Source organism: Pithys albifrons, chromosome 7, assembly GCF_047495875.1.
Source record: "Pithys albifrons albifrons isolate INPA30051 chromosome 7, PitAlb_v1, whole genome shotgun sequence".
Taxonomy (NCBI): Eukaryota; Metazoa; Chordata; class Aves; order Passeriformes; family Thamnophilidae; genus Pithys; species Pithys albifrons.
In genome coordinates this window covers 4837440-4856550 of record NC_092464.1, presented here as the reverse complement: position 1 = coordinate 4856550, position 19111 = coordinate 4837440, and the positions used below count along the sequence as shown (strand labels likewise).

The following is a 19111-nucleotide window of genomic DNA, read 5'->3' as shown; positions in this document are numbered from 1 at the left end:
AGACACGTTCCACAAAGTGGCTGTTACTTACAGCAAAAATGACTCAAATTGCATGGAAATGCTGTCTGCATAAGACACTGGATGAGTAAGGAGGAATTCCATTGGCTTTGAATGAATTCCAGGACCACTCAGTGGTGGTGTCACCAGTCCTGGAAGGGTTTAAAAAACATGCACATGTGGCACTTGGGGACATGGTCTAGTGGTGGACCTGGCAGTGTGGGGTGAATGGTTGGACTCACTGATCTTAGAGGTCTTTTCCAAGGTTTTATGATTCCATGACCACTAAATCCAGCAGCCAGTACAGAGCCATCATCTGAAGCTACCAAGTACCTGATCTAAGTATTTGGATCACCAATGGGAAGTCCACTCAGGTTAAGTGAAATCTCAGGTGAACTGAATGGTCTCAAGTCAGCAGAGAGCCTGGATGTGCCACATGTGACTGAGCACTGGCTTGGCTTTCACTTCCATTAATTCCAAGTGTTTTTCTCCCTGCTGTGTTATATGACAGACTAACCCTGTGATTTCACAGCAACCCACAGTGTCACTCACTTCATTCTCTTAACTGAGAGCAATAAATCTGTTGTATTTATGTTGGTAAATTAAATAGAAACTGGGCTCAGCTCTGAACTCAAGTATTTACACCGTTACATTCTCCTTGGTGCAGCTTTGGCCAAGGCCAGATAATATCCAACTTCTAAAATATTCTTGGGTAACAAAGTCAGAGCTAGAATGAGCCAGAGGACATTCCCAATAGTCCAAAAACTGCAACTACCCTGATTTTTGAGGCCAAGAATGTTTAATAATATGGATGTGAACTACTCCATGCTATTTTGACTCCATTCCCAGGAATTAAGCCAGGCCCAGCTAATTTAGTATTACAGATACATCCCCATGGTCTGTATCCAGGATTCCACCAAGCAGAGACAACTTTGCCATGTAATTCCTTGAGGTCTAGATCATTGTTGCTCCAGATCCCCTAGGAAGTAGATTTTGGAGCTCAAGAGTCTGAGAGTTTTCTTCCCTGTCATGGATACCACATAACAAGCAAAAATTATGTCTTCCTTGTGCTTGCCTTGAGACAAAACATAAGTTAGTGCCAATGGAGACATGAAAACCAGGGTAATTCCTGAGCCAGTGAGACCACGGAGGCAGATCTGCACTTTTACAAGCAGCGAGATAGAAAATGTGTTGCCTCAAAGAGGTTGCAGCCTGTAAGACACGACCTCAGGAGTTCAGGGCAAATAAACAGTTGTGAGGAAAGCTGCAGTTCAGATGGTATTCTTACAGATCACATCATGCCCTCAAAGCCTTTCTCCAAATTGTGTTGTTTGCTGAAATAGAAGGAGCTGGTTGCCCATTGCAGGATGCTCTGACTGGACAGCAGCGTTGAGATAAGCAGCTGGTATCTAAAATCATGACTCAGAACTATCAATTATTTGCCTTTTCTTGACTCAGTTCCTGCATCTTTTGAATTCCAAATGAATGAGGGATCTTTGAATATTTTAGAAATATAAAACATGTCTGTTATTCCCTGGTGCACTGGCTGCAAATTAGTGCAAATTGATAATTTTGCAACTAATCTTCCAAGGTTTGGTGATGAGAGCAAGACTTGGAATAAGGCACTTCCTTCAGCCAAGTTATCATCCAAGAAAAATCCCCAGGGCAGCCTTAAATGAATGAAATGGGCTTTTTTTTTTCTTACATAGATGGAAAGATTTGAAGAAAAATGAATTACAAGATATGCCAAGGCAGGAAACACAATTCTCCAGAACTTGCAAGACCTACATTTGAGAGAAGATTTTTGCAGGGTATTTTGGGAGAACTATTTTATATTGCCTGAGGCTCAGAGAACCAAGAGCTATTACAAGAGGAATTTCTGGGAAACTGGCTGTTCTTGCAGAGGATTCTAGCAGAGGGACTAATAAGAAGGAGACTGAGGCATGTGGCAGAACTTAGAGGGCTAGAAAAAGTCAGCAAAGAATTTGGAACAGAGCTGGGAGAGCACAGATGAGGCTCCAGGGCAAAGGCTGCTCCTTGTTCTTTGGAATTTAAGTATTGCTTAGCTGGAAGAACACACTGAAGACCAAAATGTTTATCTGAAGCCCAGTATTGACCCAAGGCTGCCTTGTGTGAAGCATCATGTGTATTAACACACTTTCACAATAGTTTGAGGAAACAAGGCTGTGGCCAAGGGTGAGAGTTCTACAGCACAGGCCTCTCCTCAGGGAGATGATGATCCAGGTTCCTTTTGTAAGTAGTGGAGAAAAAACCAAAAAAGGCAGATTTTTAGGTCAGTGTTCATCTCTTTAGGCTGTTACAGTGTAATATAAATATTCCTATTACACCCATTAAATCAGGTGAGTAATGGTGAGAGGGCAGTTATTTGCCAGTGATATTATATCTGTCTGCATTGACCAGCAATACTTCATATTTACAGTCCAAACTGTTCAAACTGGAACCTTGGCTGAGATACTGCAAACTGACTGCCATCTGAAGTCTTTCTTTAAATCCAACACAAGCCATTACTTCTGCAATAAAATCATCACTGCACATTTATCTATAACCAAAAAGAAAAGCCTGAATCACTGACAATTACTTGGTGCATCAGATGTTTCATTCCATCTCTGTGAAATGAAAGCCATTTAGCCATTTTTAATTTTTTTTTTTTTACCTCTGGAAGAATAAACAGACACTCCCTCAATATTGAAGAGGACAATTTAGGAAGACAGTTCTGATAAGACTCAGATATGTAAACATGCTTCTATTGAATAGCACTAATTAATATTCTTCACGGTTCCCTGATAGTTCTTTATATAACCAAACCCACCACTGGTTTTATCATTATTGTTAATTAGATCTTACTAATGTTCTTTCCCTTAACAACTGCCCATCAATGAAATTACTACAATAACTCTTAATCACTTGTGTGGGATTTTTTTATTGAGATTTAACAGTACTTTTTTTCAGAGTTGCCATATTTTTCTAAACCCCAGACAGGATATTTGCCACAGTACCAATTATAGTTGCCTCACTATGCAAAAAATGATCTCTATTAAGTGCAAAAATGAAAAAAATTAGGAAGTTGGTTGAAGCATTTTCCTAATGTTCCTCCTGAGTGCTATTTTGAGCTTTTAAACTACGATCAGCTACACAACCTGAACCTCAGTTCAACCTCCAAACAACTTGAGATACAGCTCAATTGGATGCTCAGATGAAGGAGAGGAGTTTCCCATTTTGTCCACTCAGATGAAGAAGAGGAGTTTCCCATTTTGTCCACTCAGATGAAGAAGAGGAGTTTCCCATTTTGTCCTGAATTTGGGGCTGTCCACTGGGATAACCCAAGAGGTTTGGGAGCTGCAGGACAGTGCATGTTTTCTGCATGTGTCCAGTTTGCTGGGTCTGACCTCCTGGGGAATTGCACCATTTCCCCAGTGGTCAAGACAAACGGACAAATGCTCTGGCAAAGAGCAGAGTCAGAACTTCCAGCTATTGAAAGAACTAGTGGATGAAATCCCCTGGGAAACTCTGCTTGGGTCAGAGGAGCTGATCCGAGTGGGCAGCTCTTTAAGGACACTTTTCTTAGAGCTCTCCATCCCCATGTGTGAGAAAATCAGGCAGGACAGGCAGGAAACTTCCATGGCTGGACAGGGACCTGCTCCCCAAACTGAGGAGGAAGGAAATGCACAGCCCATGGAAACAGGGACAGGTGACATGAGAGGAGCACAAGGACATAGTTTGGGTGTGTAGGCATTTCTTAAATTATTTAGAGAGCCACATAAATATTAATATTTACACACATATTAGTATCACAACACAAACATTAACATCACTTACTGTTCATTTTCATAATGCAGCTTGCCAATGGCCCAGGCAATGATGATTGGACAAGGAATACCTGCAGGAACAAAAAAACCCAGGAGTTAATCATGGATGTATTTATGGATGTATGTATCCATGGTCCCAAAGTAAATTCAGATTTGTGTGAGGAGAGTCTTAGTCAATTGACTGCAATACTCTGTGTATCCTTGAGACATCACAATTGCTAAGACCTCTTCATATATAAATAGAAAAAAAAGATCATTTCAACAAAACTTTAGTACCAGTAAGAAAAGTTAATAAAGATATTAAACCCCACAAATGTATACCTTTATTTCTGTAGAAGTGACCAGCACAATTTTGTCTGACTTAAAGGTAATTTTGGTCCCTTTTTATTTTCCTGCAGCTGATACAGCAAAATATTAGACAGTATTTGGGGGTGGGTGTTTAGGTTGTTATTTCCCAGGCTCCAAGAAGCTTGTAAACATACTGGGATCTTTGGATGAAGCACATTTTCAAAAATTTCAGCAGATTTTTGAGTTCAGTCTTCCCTATGAAACAGAATCCCTTGATATCCTGCAATATCAGAATTCATACTTGGTTTTCCCTTTCGAAAGGATCCAGCTACTCTTACAGACACCATCCCTACAATGTGCAATGTGCTGTGTGTGCTCCTGGCTCTTGTCAAGGCCATGCATTTGTTCTCTGGGTTTGCTTTTACACTTGGACCCAGCAGGTGCTTCTTTAATGCTCCTCAGTGTACACAAGGTTTATTTGTTCACTTCGCATCCCAGCACTGCCATTTCCTCTCTTTTCCTGTTCTGTTTTCATACCACTCTCACGTCCAGAGCTTTGCCCTTGTGCTTGTTTTGTGTTTGGCCCTCACAGTCCAGCTGGTTTGAAGGGGATTTGCTGGAGAAGGAAACTGGCAGTGAGGAGGAGTAAATAGAACTGGTCTTTTGACACAGACCTCCAGGGGAAAACAGGGAATTTTCACCCAGACAAGGACTGGATTGATGTCAGAAGTGGAGGAGGAGAGTTTCCCCTCTCTGTTTCCACTTTAACCTGTCACCTCAGGAAAAACCAAACTAGACAAGCCTCGCCAGCTCCATCCCCCATTCCAACCTCTGGGTTTATGTCCCTCTGAAATCACTGCTACTTAAGGTGAATGCATGGACAGAGGCCAAGATTCAGTGACCCTCCCCGGTATCTGCTTCTTTCCCACTGGCAGCAACACGACTTAAATCCTCCTGCAGGGGCAGAGGTGGCCTTGCCTCAAACACTGACCCTGAACCTCCCATTTGCTGCCCCTCCTGTGGGAAATGGAGGCTTTAAGGAGATGAAGCAGCACGGAAAGAGAACCATGACACAGAAGGAGTGGGACTGAATTGCTAAGTGTCATCTTTAAACTCAGCAAGAAATCCAGTGCAGCTCTGACCTCCTGTCCCACCACCCCTGGTGGCTCCTGTGCCCTTCAAGTGTTTGCATTGTCTTCCTCCTTTTTCACCACTGACTCCCTGGGTCTGGTGCACTTTCCCCACCCATTCTTGCTAGGCATGAACAGATACAATGCAGTCAAATCCTTCCTTCTGGAGGAAATTATTTTTCTTTTCCATGTGAAATGAAGAACGGGGATTTCAGAATGAGATTGGTAAAAAAAAATATTTACGGGAAAGCAAAGCAGAGCCAGAAAGCACCCACAACAGTGAGAGGAAAGGTATATTCAGCCCACACCACTCCCAGATTCCTAATGAGAGACCCAAAGGACTCTGAGAGAGGCAGGGAGGGAAATACCAGGCATCAAACCAGTCTGTGGATCTGTGAGATCCAGTTTGGTGACAGAATTGAAAAATACTGGGGAAAAAAAAATCAATTTCCCACATAAACTTTTTTTTTCTATTACAACTGCTCTTCCCTCCCACTTTATTTTGGATTGATTGACATATTTTGTTTAAAAGCCTGTTTCTGCCCTCAGCACTGCAATTCAATCACTTCTGCACAATTGTGAGAGGGAGAGGCATCTCCAAACAAAATGCCTTTATACTTTCAGAATAGAAAATGCCAGTGACTTTTTCCCACCTTTCTTCTTTCAACAGAAAGAACTGCCAAAATCACTAGTTCTGTTTGACCTCAGACTTTGCCTTCAAGTGAACAAGCTGCCTGCACAGGGCTGGTCTTGCCAGACACCTCCTGGTCAAGTTATAAACGTGGATATGTTGGTTGGAAAGGACCTCTGAATGTATCCACTCCAGTTTCTTGCCCTAAGCAGAGCAATCAAAACTAACCCACCTCAGCCTGGTCTTGGCCCTGCTGAATTGTCAATACCTCCAGGGTCAGAGATTTCACAGCTTTGAAGCTCTCTGTTCTGTTCCAGTGTTGCACCACTTTTTGGTACTTTTTCTGTTTTCTTAATGTCCAGCTGGAACCTCCCAGTCTGCAATTTGTGGAGTTGTCCTTTCTGATAACATCTGCTATTACCAAGAAGAATTTGGCTCCATCATCTTTGTACTTATCCTTCAAATCATACTTGATACCTCACAGATTCTTCCTTAGCTTCCTCTTTGCCAGAATAAAGTTCAGCTCCTTCAGCCTCACTTCACATGCCTTCAGATCCCTGAACACACTGACAGTCTTTTACTGGATGATTTCCAGCTTTTCCACATCCTTTTTGACCTAAGAGACCACAACTGACCACAATATCCCCAAGGTAGCCATACCAAAGCTGAGCCTTTGAGGAGCCACAGGGATAGTACGAAGATGACACAGGACTCTTTGTGAAAGGCTGTTTTCCAGGAACAAACCCCTCAGCAGTCCAAAAGACAGATGTAAAGCTGGACTGGAAGATAATTAGGCTTCTCTTTTAATCAGCTTCCCACTCAGAAGTGTCTCTTGAGACTGAGGGGTCCACAAGTCAGGGCCAGAGCCTTTTCTGTTCCATGCTGTGTTGAACAGCAGTGCATGAGGGGTTGTGGTCACTGCTTTGCTGGTTGAAGTGAGAGGGATGTGGGATGAAAGGGATGTGGGATGAAAGGGATGTGGGATGGACTATTGCATGCCCAAAATGCTGAGCCTGAGTTCTCTTTCTTTCCTGAGTACCAGGTCCCTGAGGATAAAGAACATAAGTCCAGTGATAACCTATCAGCTTTCTGTCACCACCATAGTGAAGAACTAAACCTGACCTCATGTTGTGTTGACACAGTTAGGTCTGAGTGTCAGATTTTGCCCCAGTGAGATTTTTAAAGTTTATTCTTGCTGGTTTTGCCTTTAACACTTGAATGTCAGATACCACATAACACCTTTTCAAATTCAGAAGTCACTTACACCATCCTATGAAGAGAAAGACCCATTTCCTCAGCTTATCCGTGGAGTAAGTCATCACTATGGCAGTGTGCAAGTAGCAACCTTCCACAAACATCCAGAAGAAGTTGGTCACCACAAAATAATTGTAGACAGTGGTAATACATCGACACCAAGGCTGGAGAGCAAACAGAAGAGAATATTTTACAATCACAGTGAGAACATTTAAAAGATTCTGTATGTCATTATTCTCATAAAAATCAATGGTAGAATTCATTCATGAAAGGCAGATTTTTCCTATGACTTGGAACCACAGTAGCTTCAGTGCTGTTGGGAACTCACAGCTACATCTGTGACCTTCTGCTGAGGCTGACCACAAGGTGCAGGAGCTCCTGTATCTAAACATGCCTGGAAAGTCACCATACACCAGGCACAGCGTCCACCAGTCTGCACACAGTGGAAGGACACAAGAGGAGCAGGTCATTGGACCACACATGATCTTTCAGAGGCACAGCCACATCCTGGGGTCGTACCCAGAGATGCCATGAGCATATGTGAGGCAGGACAACCCACCTGCTGAGCAATTCAGATCCAAGATAGGCATTAATGTCACAGTCTGGCTTCATTTCCACTGAAGGGAGAAGCAATTCCCACAGTGCTCACACAGAAGTCTGGGAAAATGCCTTTGTGACCAGACACAGATTGAGCATATTCCCTGAAGGAGGACACTCATTACCTGTGTCCTCTGCCACTACTGGTGTCATTTTGGTCTCAGCATTCTCCAGACTTTTAATTAACTCTGCTCAAGAATTTGCAACTTTTGATCCTTGGTTAATTTTATTTCAGCCCTCATATACAGAAGGTATGGATGGTCTCTAGGCAGTCAACAGAGCAGCAGATGCACCACCAAGCTCAGCAAATTCTGGGGACTAAGAATTTATTGGGCAAGAAAGACAGATATAAAATGTCAGCCCATTCTCAGGTTGCAATCGCTTCTGTTTATTAAATGGAAATAAAAAATCTTTGGGATGTGCAAAAGCTTTCATTTCTGTATTATTTCATTAATAATGGTAAAAAAATTTGGTTTGGCTTCATCCTTAAAATAGGATTAAAACAACTCAAAAGACAATGTAACTTTTTTTTTTTTTACTTTTGTCTAAACAAAATTAAATTTTCTTTTGATTTTTTTCTTTTTTTTTATCATTTTGGCTTGAGCAAAGGAAAATTAAGCCATAAACAAACAAACAAAAACACCAACAACCCTATTTTTGTTTAACACCAAACAAATATTTTTGCTCCACTACCAATTGATCCCCAAACTCGTAAGACTTTAACTCTCACATCTGACTTTTTTGAAGGTATGAGCATGAATTAAATCTTTCCCTGTAGCCTCAATCTCATGTAAATACCCTGATACCGTGTCTTGACTGTTGTTCATTTCTCTCCCTCACTTACAACACTTAGACAGTTTTTGTCCTTTCCACAGCTGCCCATTTTCTGAAGAAATACAAAAAGTAGTTATATTTGAGCCTGCTGTTCCAGTGTCAGAACTGAGTGGAATTAGACTGGGAAGATACTGGGACTAATATATAAGATCTCCTTCTGCTTCGTTTCCATAGAAGACCAAAGTAAAATAAATTTTGAGCAATTCCTTTGGAAATTGTGGATTTATTACCATTGAACAAGAAACCAAATTTGGCAAACTCATTAATTTATACCTTTTTGCTTATTTGACTGAGGACTCTTGATCCCCACATGTATCCATAATTGGGCTCCAGATGCATTCACCAATTCACCTTCTTGAATTTTTTCCAAGCATTATCATTTCATGCAAAATATTTCTATATTGAATCCTTGATGCTTCTGTAACTGTGTTATTTAGTCTCCACTGATCAGCACAGAAGGGATCACACCATTAGAAAGCATAAATGATATTGTTCTCATTGGTTTTGGTGGTGTTGTTTTGTTATATCACAATAACATAACAAAATCACCACTAAGATTTACAAAGAACCTTCCCCAAAAGACTGCATTGTTCTGCAGAGAAAAGATGAGTTAATGAAAACTGAGGCATGTGAGGATCTGTCCTTATATTTGCAGGTTTTTATTTTCCTGCAATTTGTGGTCACACTTTAACAGGTATTTGAGTGCCTGGCTCCAATAACTGTGAAAATCTGTATTAAGATTTGCAGCATTGTCATGAGAGTAAGTCACACTGCATAAAACTGCTGACCATAAAGCTCATACACCACCATCTCCTGGAGTCTGGAAATGTCAGAAACTCAGACAAAGCAAACCCTGAATTAACAGAAGCTACAGTTGTCTCAAAGGGGCATCTGAATGAATAATACTAATAATGGAGATTTATGCACAGACTTCTTTATTTAGGTATCAATGATTTTTCTATGAGTTTTCCCAAAGTACAGGACTGAAGTTCAGAAGCCACCTTGGCACCTGCTTTCCAAAGAGAGAGAGTATGAAGGGAGTGTGTGTGTGTGTATGTGTGTGCACATGTGTTTGTAGCCCACTTTCTTCTTGATTATGGAGCTAAATATCAGGGGACAGCCCCAAATGGAGAATACTCAGCTATAAATAATATTACCAGGGAAAGAGAAGAGTAATATACCCTACCAAGGGACTATCTAAAGGACTAATTGCCAAGGAAATGCAGAGCTATTCTCAAAAAAAATGCTTTTTCCTTTGAAGTGAATGATTTCATTTCCCTCTGAAATCCTTGTAGTGCTGGGTGACTATAAAGGGAGAAGAATTACCTGGATGTCTTTGATAGGACAAGGGGTAATGGCTTCCAAATGAAAGAGGGTATGATTGGATATTAGGAAGAAATTCTTCCCTGTGAGGAAGGTGAGGCCCTGGCACAGGTTGCCCAGAGAAACTGTGGCTGTCCCATCCCTGGAAGTGTCCAAGGCCAGGCTGGACAGGGTTTGGAGCAACCTGGTGTAGTGGGAGGTGTCCCTGCCCATTGCAGGGGGTAGAAGTAGGTGATGTTTAAGGCCCCTTCCAATCCAAACCATTCCATGATTCTATGACTACTGTACTTACACAGGGACTGATTCACTGTCCTCACTCAGAAAAGCATCTGCAGTTGGGAGTTACTTGAGTGAACAAGAAATGACACGGAGACTAAGAGAAATGAGAGTGTGGTGACCTGCTGTATCTCTGGAGTGCCCAATGCCATGCAAAGGAGATGCCCCAAATCTTTCCCCCTTCAGCCTTCCCATTTTTTACAGTGTGGATCTGCCTGGCTCCTTGAACAGTCTCTGATTCTCAATCATCCATCATAAAGCTGACTCAGCTATGCCAGCAGGAAACTCCTCCTGGCTTTTTTTGATGTCTCTGTTAGTTCTCCAACAGTTTAATGAATTCAGCCCCCAAGAGTTCAGTCCTCCCCAGGGGATCAAGGAAAGGAACAGAGCAAGTGCCAAAGCAGCAGCAGGAGCTGGAGTGATGTTTTTGGGTCCTTGGAGGAATGAGCCATCCCCTTCAGTGACAGGAGCTGCTGCTGGATGCAGCCCATAGCCCAGAACTTCATCCTCAAGGCCAGTGTGGTGAAGAAGGGATTAGCAGAAAAATGGAATTTTGTAACAAAACCCTCACAAATATATCAACAACCAAATCTGTACAATTTCTGGCCCTGTTTCTTATTTTTTTCTGAGTCCCATTGACTCTAGGCAGGAAGGTGCCCACTGTTATAAGACAAAGTAGCTGACTCAGACCCTCAACAGCCACACCAATTATTTCTGTACCTGTTAATGGAGTTGTTCCCTCTGCAGTGAATGTTTTCCCTACACAGGTGCAGATCATTGCAAGATGCTTTGACAAAAATGTTCAGGGACCACCAAATTTAGTGTCTTGCACAATATTGTGTCTCATAATACACATATTTGGAAAGCATCTCTAGTCAATGAAGAGAAGAGAGAAGCTTCTGGGCAGGATTTTTATTTTAAATAAACCCCCACTTTGATATTCAGTAATGAGGAAACACATGGAAATTTAGCAAATCTGACCTAATTTCAATTTTCCTCATCTTTTTGAAATTGCATGACAGTCACTCTGAGCCTGTGGATAATTGTCCTTTTGTAATATTTCTATCAGTTGAAGGAGTTCAGCAGCCCTGCCTGCCCCCAGGCTCCGTGGCACACACGCTGCCTCCAAGCACTTACTTCATTGCTTTCATGTATGTTGTGATCTATCATTTGAAGCAGAAACCACATCACGTTCCTCAGGATGAATGTGGTGATCAGGTTCCAGTGGATGATATTCCTCAGGCATCTGATACTCCTGAACAGGGAAATAAATTTAAATCAACACACATAGTGAATATATACAGGAACACAGTAATGACTATATAAAATAAGTTAATTCTGGTCACTTGCAAAGTTCCTCCTGTTTTATCTCCCTCCAATCCTTCTCTGACACTTTGAGACAGAAAATTCAGCTGTTTTTGCAAAGCCATGTACAACAACTTGTCTTGATAACATGAGGAGCTCCTTTTGACCACAATCAATTCAAGCAAGTGAAACAAGATCTACTGGGAAAAAATCAAATTTTCAAATGATCATTTCATCCTTGGTTACTGGATTTGCTCCCCTTCATCCCTAGAACAACTACAACTGATAGAGCCCCAGAAGCACCAGGCTGCACTGGAGGCTGCTGAAATCCCACAAAAGGAGATTTGGTGACAAATATTTGCAATGGAGTGGCAAAACTGGAATAGTTTGCATTTGGTTAATTCTTGAACAGGCTCTCCTGTGTGAAGTTCAAAGTCAATGCAATAGGAGAGCACAGAGTGCCTGGTCTCAGCCTGGGCTTAGCTGGCTCTACAAGCTTTCTAAAACAAGGTAGAGCTGCACATTCTCCCTCACCAGAAATTTCTGTATCTGGTTTTAGTCCCTCTCCAGCCCCCTTTCAAATGCACAATGTCCAATATGAGCTGCAGTAAGCTGGGACACAGTGCCATAAAACAAAAGATGGGACATCCTAAATAGTGTTTGCTGCTGGAAACAGCTCCAGGAAGCAGTCAGTGCATGATGATGATGTTGCCAGGAACCAAAGTATCACTGAAGGGAGACAGAGTTACTCGTTACAAATTCAATCATTCAAGACCAGAGCATTTCCCTTCTCATTCCTTGTGAAAAGGTAAAGGAAGGCAAGTGCCAACTTGCAGCATTGCAGTCACGGAGTCTTCAATTAAATGATCCTTTCTCAGCTAAACACAAAACACTCTGATTACAAAAATCACTTCCATAAGCCTTCAAACAGCCAGTGCATTTCCTGGGATTCAACACTTGCTGTACCAGTCTCACTGCTTGCCAAGGAAGCTGCCAGATACCATGGGACACTGACAGTGGTGTCCTCAAACCTGCTCAGCTGGAACTGCCTGCAGCTCACCCCAGTGACAGAAAAAGAGACACACAATCCACTATCCAACTCTGCTGCTGCCTCAGGTCTCTTGCAGGACAAACAAGCCAGTTTTCGTAATAACAAACACTATTTTCCTTTAATAAAATACTTTTTGCACACTTTTCCTAGGACTAAATTAGTTAGTCTCAGGACTGGAAGCAATTCTGTTACGTCCTTCAGCCTTACAAATCTCTCAGTTTTCAAGAAATCCAGAAAAAAAAAAAAAAGGAGACCTCCCACATATGAGATACTTACACAGAGATACTCAGAGGGATAAACCTACTAAGTCAATGTTAAAAGAGCTTCTGAGTTTAACAAGTCAGGCTGCAAGTATGAAAGTGGTATTTGGTTTCAAGAGTCCTGGTGACTCATGACTAGAGTCAATTTGGAAAACAAATCTCCAGCTGCTCAGATCCATTCTCTTTTATTTAAGCCACAAGCCCCCAAAACGCTGCTCCTGGTGTAGCCTGTGCTACCAGGGCACATGTCAGACACTTGTCTCACTTGGAAAATTTCACTCCTAATAAAAACCAAAGGTTCACAGTTTGCCTTTCAAAGAAATGAAGCAACAAACTACTGCTCATGCTGAGCCCCAGGAACCCATCTGGCTCTGGACAGGCTCTGAAACGTGCTAAAAAGGTCCTCACTCTGTTGATCAGTCTGCACATAAATGTGTTGCATGTGCTCTTCACCTACATGTTTTACTCAATCGTTCAGGTTAAGGATTAGCAGATAAAGGGATGAGTTTGAAACATTGTTTCTAGGGGGAGAGGGAGGCAGGGGACTACAACTAAAGAAATTCAGATCAGACTGTGGAGTTGCTGACATGACATTAATTGCTTTTGAGAGCTCTAACAACAAAAACAGATCCAGCATGTTTGCCACCTGAACATATTTCTTGGCAAAGATAAGATAAAAGAGTGGAGAAAAATCAAGTTTAATCATCCCATATGCTGGAACAGTGCTAAATGTGGCTAGAGGAAATCTTACTCCCACAAGATTTACAGCAGGACATTGGACTGGACACAAACAGGATCAAATAAATAGTTGTAGACTTTTTGGTTCAGTTTATAAACTGAGTTTTCCCTGCAGTAAAATCCTAGTCACCAAAATCACGTTTTCCTCTGTGTCTTAAGATAAACTCAGTGGATTTGATGATCTCAGAGGTCTTTTCCAACTTTAATGATTCTATGAGTCTATTATTCTATCTCCTGGCTACATTACCTTTGCCCTCCTTACTAATTCTTGGTTCCTACTGCTTTTAATTCTTCGTCCACCAGTGTGCATCCTTCAGACTTTTAGTGATGCCTGTGCAGGGTCTGGACTGTGTTGGAAACCAACAATCATTACAGATAATTAAGATCAAGACACACCTTGTTTTCAAAAAGCCACATGTGTTGAGGGAAGGTGTGTTTCTGATGTAAAATTAAGTCAAGTATAAATGTGGCCAGCAGCAGGAACTGACCAAAATGAAGCCTGAAGCCCTGGCTTTGGACAAGAAACAGGGACAGTTGGCTCCCATGTCCCCCTAAAGCCAGACTTTGGGTACCAGTAACCTCATACCATCACCTCATTCCCTTCTGGAGACACCCTGTTTGTGGCTCAGATGGTAAGTAAGTGCTTTTACCTGCTAAAAAGCTTCCTGTCTTTGGGACTAACAGAGCCATGGAGAAGAGGCTGAGAGACATGTCTGAAAGAGCCACAGACCCTTGAACAGCTCAGGCAGTGATGTGACCTCAGGCACTTAATGGTTTTAGCCTTTTCTCTTTTTCTTTCATAGAATCATAGAATCAATTGGGTTGGAAAAGACCTCCGAGATCATTGAGTCCAACCCTTGGTCCAACTCCAGTCCCTTTATAAGATCATGGCACTCAATGCCAAGGCCAATCTCAGGTTAAAAACCTCCAGGGATGGGGAATGCACCACCTCTCTGGGCAGCCCATTCCAATGCCTGAGCACTCTCTTTGGAAAGAATTTTTTTCTGATCTCCATCTTCAATTTCCCCTGGCAGAGCTTGAGCCCATCGTGCCCCCTTGTCCTATTGCTGAGTGCCTGGGAGAAGAGACCAACCCCCACCTGGCCAGAACTTTCCTTCAGGCAGTTCTAGACAGTGCTGAGGTCACCTCTGAGCCTCCTCTTCTCCAGGCTAAACACCCCCAGCTCCCTCAGCCTCTCCCCACAGCACTTGTGCTCCAGTCCCTTCACCAGCCTTGTTGCTCTTCTTTGGACTCCATTTGTCCATTTCCTTTTTCTTTTAGTCAGAGTCCCAGTTGTAGACTGAAAGTTTGTTTTTGTTTCTAAAGAGCCCAGAGCCTGTGGTTTCTGCTTTCTTCTGTCTCCTAAGTACTACCAGCACAGAAATCACAGTGGCAGTAATGCAATTCATGGCCAAGGGCAGGGAAAGCTTGATAAATGACTGTGTCAGGTTTGTGCTGGGGAGGGAGGAACAGCAGGATAAGAGTGTGTGCAGGCTGCAGGGCACAGCAGCGCAGGGCTGCAGCTCACTCAGTCGATGTAACAAGGCAACAATCTCTTGGCAGCCACCTGAGAAAGCTGCTCTCATTTTCAGGCACTGCTGGTGGGTGGTAGGATTGTAATTTAGCATGTTTAGAGCATTTAGAGTCTCCACATTCAGGCACTGTTCACATGAAACTGCTCTGTTGGGCTCAGGAGCTTCACCTGTGCTGAGTTTATCTGTGCAGCCAGGCTGGAGTCTGAGGTGGGCAGTGAATAAAGGACACATCCCAAACTGGGCAACAGAACTAGGGAGCAATAAGGTGACCTGCAGCCCAGCTAATGTTTGGTGAAAGGACAAAACTGAACTTATCATACTCACTCATCTAAATGCCTGAGTCAAAAACCCTTCTGATCCTCATAGGGGTAATTTGTCCTCCACCTGGCTCTTGGTAGATGGAAGGTTGCATAAATTTATAAGCCTTAATTTACATTTAAATACTCCTGTTACTCATTAAAATGACCTGTGCCATTTTGAAGACTTGAAGAGTCTTAACAGTCTTGCGTGACAATGAGCCCCACAGTTCCTTTTCCCTTGATTAATTACTGGCTTCACTCCATGGACTGGAAAAGGAAGCAAACCTGTGCTCCTGGAGCAGCAATAACTCCCCTCACAGGCAGCACTGGAAAGGAACTCCCATGGCATTCTAACCAGCAGAGGTGGAATTTAAAACACATTAAGCTGTGTTATAAGTTAGTGAATTGAGCTTTCCTAGAGGCATTCATGCCTGGCATGAATGAATTCCCTCAAAATTCAGAAGCTAAGGAATTTGGGGTTATTCTCACCTCAGGAGGAGATATCCCAATTTGGAGAGTGTGGCAGTGGCAACATCAGGAAAATGAGAGCACAGAGAGCTGCCTCTCAAGAGGGCAAAGAGCCACATGAGAGAGCGGGAAAATGGGAGATGAGGGGACTGGGTGTGGAACTGCTGCTTCAGACAAAATTACAGCACTGCTAGGAAGAAATTGTGAGTTACAGAGCCATTTAGGGTCCCCCAGCCTAAGAGATCTGATGAGAAATGGTTTCATATTCACCTTCACATCAGGTAACATTGTTTATGTTCTTTACACTTGTTTTACAACCCTTGATGTGTGTTGAATGGTGCAAATGTATCCCAGCTTCTAAGAACAGCAAATCACCATTCCAGAGAGCCTGAAGGCTGGCATGTGACAAGACACCACGGATTGAGGCTATGGGCTTCCACTGAAGAGGCTTTGCCTGTGTTTCCTTCCCACCCTAATCCTTTTCAGACAAAAAGCATTGGTCAAGGCTTTGGCTGGACCCTGGTGCATGAGTTGTAGCTTCAGTCACAATAGACTTAGAGGTTGAGGCCACAACTTAAAGATGTAAGAACTTCCATATTTAGACAGATCAATGTACCATATAGAGTGGGACTCAGTCCCTCATGGGGACTGGTAAAAGTTTGGAAAAGAATATGAGAAACAGGGGAGTTGAACTGTAAATGTTCCTTGCTCTTCTCTCCTTGCTTCTGGGAGTCAGAGGTTTAAGTTATTCCTGATTCAGAGACCATTCACATTTCAACACATTAAATGACTTCACTCACAGGAGTCACAGAATGCCTTTTGTGGTTATGTTCACAGGAGTCAGGCCATGGATTATTCCACTGACATGATGGATTGAAGAGCTCATCAGCTGTTATTCATGGTAAAATAGGTTTGTCCATGTTGGTTCCTCTTCTCTGCTTGTCTACCCACTTCCAAAGGCTGGATGAGGAGGCATTTCCTCACAACTGCATTCCCTCTTGTCCTTTGGGAGTTGCAGGAAGGAGAAAGAAAGAACCTGGAGTGGGGCAGCAGGAAACTGCTGGTCCTGCGGGCTGTGGGAGCAAGCTGGGAGGAGCTGGAGGTGCATCCTGAAGTAGCAGAGTTCATGCAGCAATTTCACTTCTGGCTGTGCCTGACACCAAGATTTGGGGCCTGAAATATCCCTCTGAAATACAGCAAGTAGTGTCAGACAGGTACATGCAAGTGGTGTGTGTTACACTGAGGGAAGGAGCAGGGAGAAGGAAAAGGAATTCCTTGAAAAGGAGAGAGAAGGACTGACAGTTTCTGACTGGCAGGGAAAGGATATAGCCACTGGAAGAATCTTGGCTCTGCAAGTGAGAGGGTTCATTGGCTCCTCATGATTTCTTAAGAACCAGTCCTTTCTCTGCTGCTGAGTGGTATCCAGACAACTCCTTTTGACAAGGCAAGAGTTTGTGATGAGGACCTGATGGACAAGAGTCCTGCTGCACGTTTGAGCAGAGGTGTCCTCATGTCTTAATGTCCCAGACAACTAGTTAAGGGATGGGGAGCACAAGTACTGTCCTCCTCTACCCCTCCAGTAGCAGAGAATGATGAAGGAAGAAACAGGAAGAGCCAGCAGATCAAGACCTTCCTTCAAGCGTGGTGTCACTGGCAGAATTTTGGGCTTTTTCATCATGAATCAGTTTACATGACACCAAACCTGCTGCTGACAGAAAGGACACACCTGCTTCAAAGGCTAATGGTGTGAGGTTTTGGATAGAAGAGTCTAGCAAGTGTTAGTACATTTTCATGGAAGACAGAGCTGTAAAGTACCTTGTTTTATATTTACAGGAATTTGGGGACAACAATACTGGAGCCTGTGGAGAGAAGGATGATGGAGCTGAGGAAGGATCTGGAGCACAAGCCTGATGAAGAGCAGCTGAAGAAGATGAGGGTGTTTAGGCTGGGAGAAAAGGAGACTCAAAGGAGTCCCTGAAAGGAGGTTGCCAGGTGAGGGTCATTCTCTTGTCCCAGGCAATCAGTGATGGAACAAGAGGAAATGGCCTCCTGTTGCACCAGGTGAGGTTTAGATTTGGTATTAAGAAATGTTTCTTCACTGGAAGGGTGGTCAGGCACTGAACAGGCTGCCCAGGGCAGTGGTGGAGTCACCATACCTGGACATGTTCAAAAAATGTGTAGTGTGGCACTTGGGGACATTATGTAGTGGTGGACTTGGCAGTGCTGGGTTAATGGTTGGACTCAGTGATCTTGGAGGTCTTTTCCAACCTCAGTGATTCTATGGTTCTAGAGGAAAATGTGTGTCTTCCAGCGAATCCAGAGTCCCAGAGCATATCCCTGGCTGTGCTGGCCAACACCAGAGAAGATGACCTGGGAGCCCCTGACTCGGCACACACAGAGCACTCACTGCTGCTGTGCAGCAGGTTGGACACGAAGAAGCAATTAAGGTGAAAGCAAACATACTGCTCCTTGGCCTTCCTAATTAGTAAATCAAAAGCCAGCTGTATTGTGGGAAATCACACATAAGAACCTCTTTATCTGATGTGAGAACTGACTGTGTTTCCAGCCCAAATGTCATTCCCTGACTCGATATCCTACCACTGGCATCCTGAGCTGCTTGGTGTGCAGGTGGAAGGAGTTCCATGTCAGGAACAACAGCAGCAAGGGAAAAAGAAAAAGAAACCAAAATTCTCCTCAAAATTCTGACAGCAGCCTGGGTCAGAGGTGGGCTGAAAGGGCTTCCGACTTGGTAGAGAGAGGACTCTCTGCTAATTATTTCCACTAAATGACCCTAATTGTGTGATTTGACACAGAAAGCAGAGAATTAGAAACCCCATTCTTTTGACTTCAGAAATAGCAGGATCTGAAGAGGCAGAAAGAAAAACCTTATTAACTATTTCTGTAAAGGCAGCCTTACTGATTCAGAAATGGACATCTATAAATAGCCCTGGTAAAACTCCAAATACCTTTCTGTTGATATATTGGTGGGGGGTTTTTTCATTCTATCCACATAGTGGTATTTTCCTCTGGGATGTGCAGAGCTCCTATTTTCTGATTCAAAGCATGAAACAAAGAATTAACATTAGCAATCATAATAATGAGCCAGCGTGGTTGAAAGCTCACTGAATTAGTGGAATCATCTGCATGGAATTAATTGCAAATGAAAACTTTATTAAAGATGCTTGGAAACCTTCTATTAATTCATGTAGTATTCCATTAATAATGATGTTCAATTAAGACTGCTCTCCCAGAGTCTCTCTGAAAACAATTGATAGGAGAAATATGAGTGCACTTTGCT

At 42.9% G+C, this 19111-nt stretch overlaps 1 protein-coding gene across 3 annotated transcripts in view; it reads right to left on the bottom strand.

The window, feature by feature from the left end:
• The window catches only part of CRHR2 (corticotropin releasing hormone receptor 2), a 150967-nt gene that overhangs the window by 33799 nt on the left and 98057 nt on the right, over positions 1 to 19111 (bottom strand). For all 3 annotated transcript variants that reach the window (XM_071560650.1, XM_071560651.1, XM_071560652.1), the window contains 3 exons: positions 11295 to 11412; positions 7138 to 7291; positions 3835 to 3895 (listed from right to left, as the gene is read on the bottom strand). In XM_071560650.1, coding sequence (XP_071416751.1) covers positions 3835 to 3895; positions 7138 to 7291; positions 11295 to 11412 — 333 coding nt within the window. The remainder of the gene's footprint in view (positions 1 to 3834; positions 3896 to 7137; positions 7292 to 11294; positions 11413 to 19111) is intronic.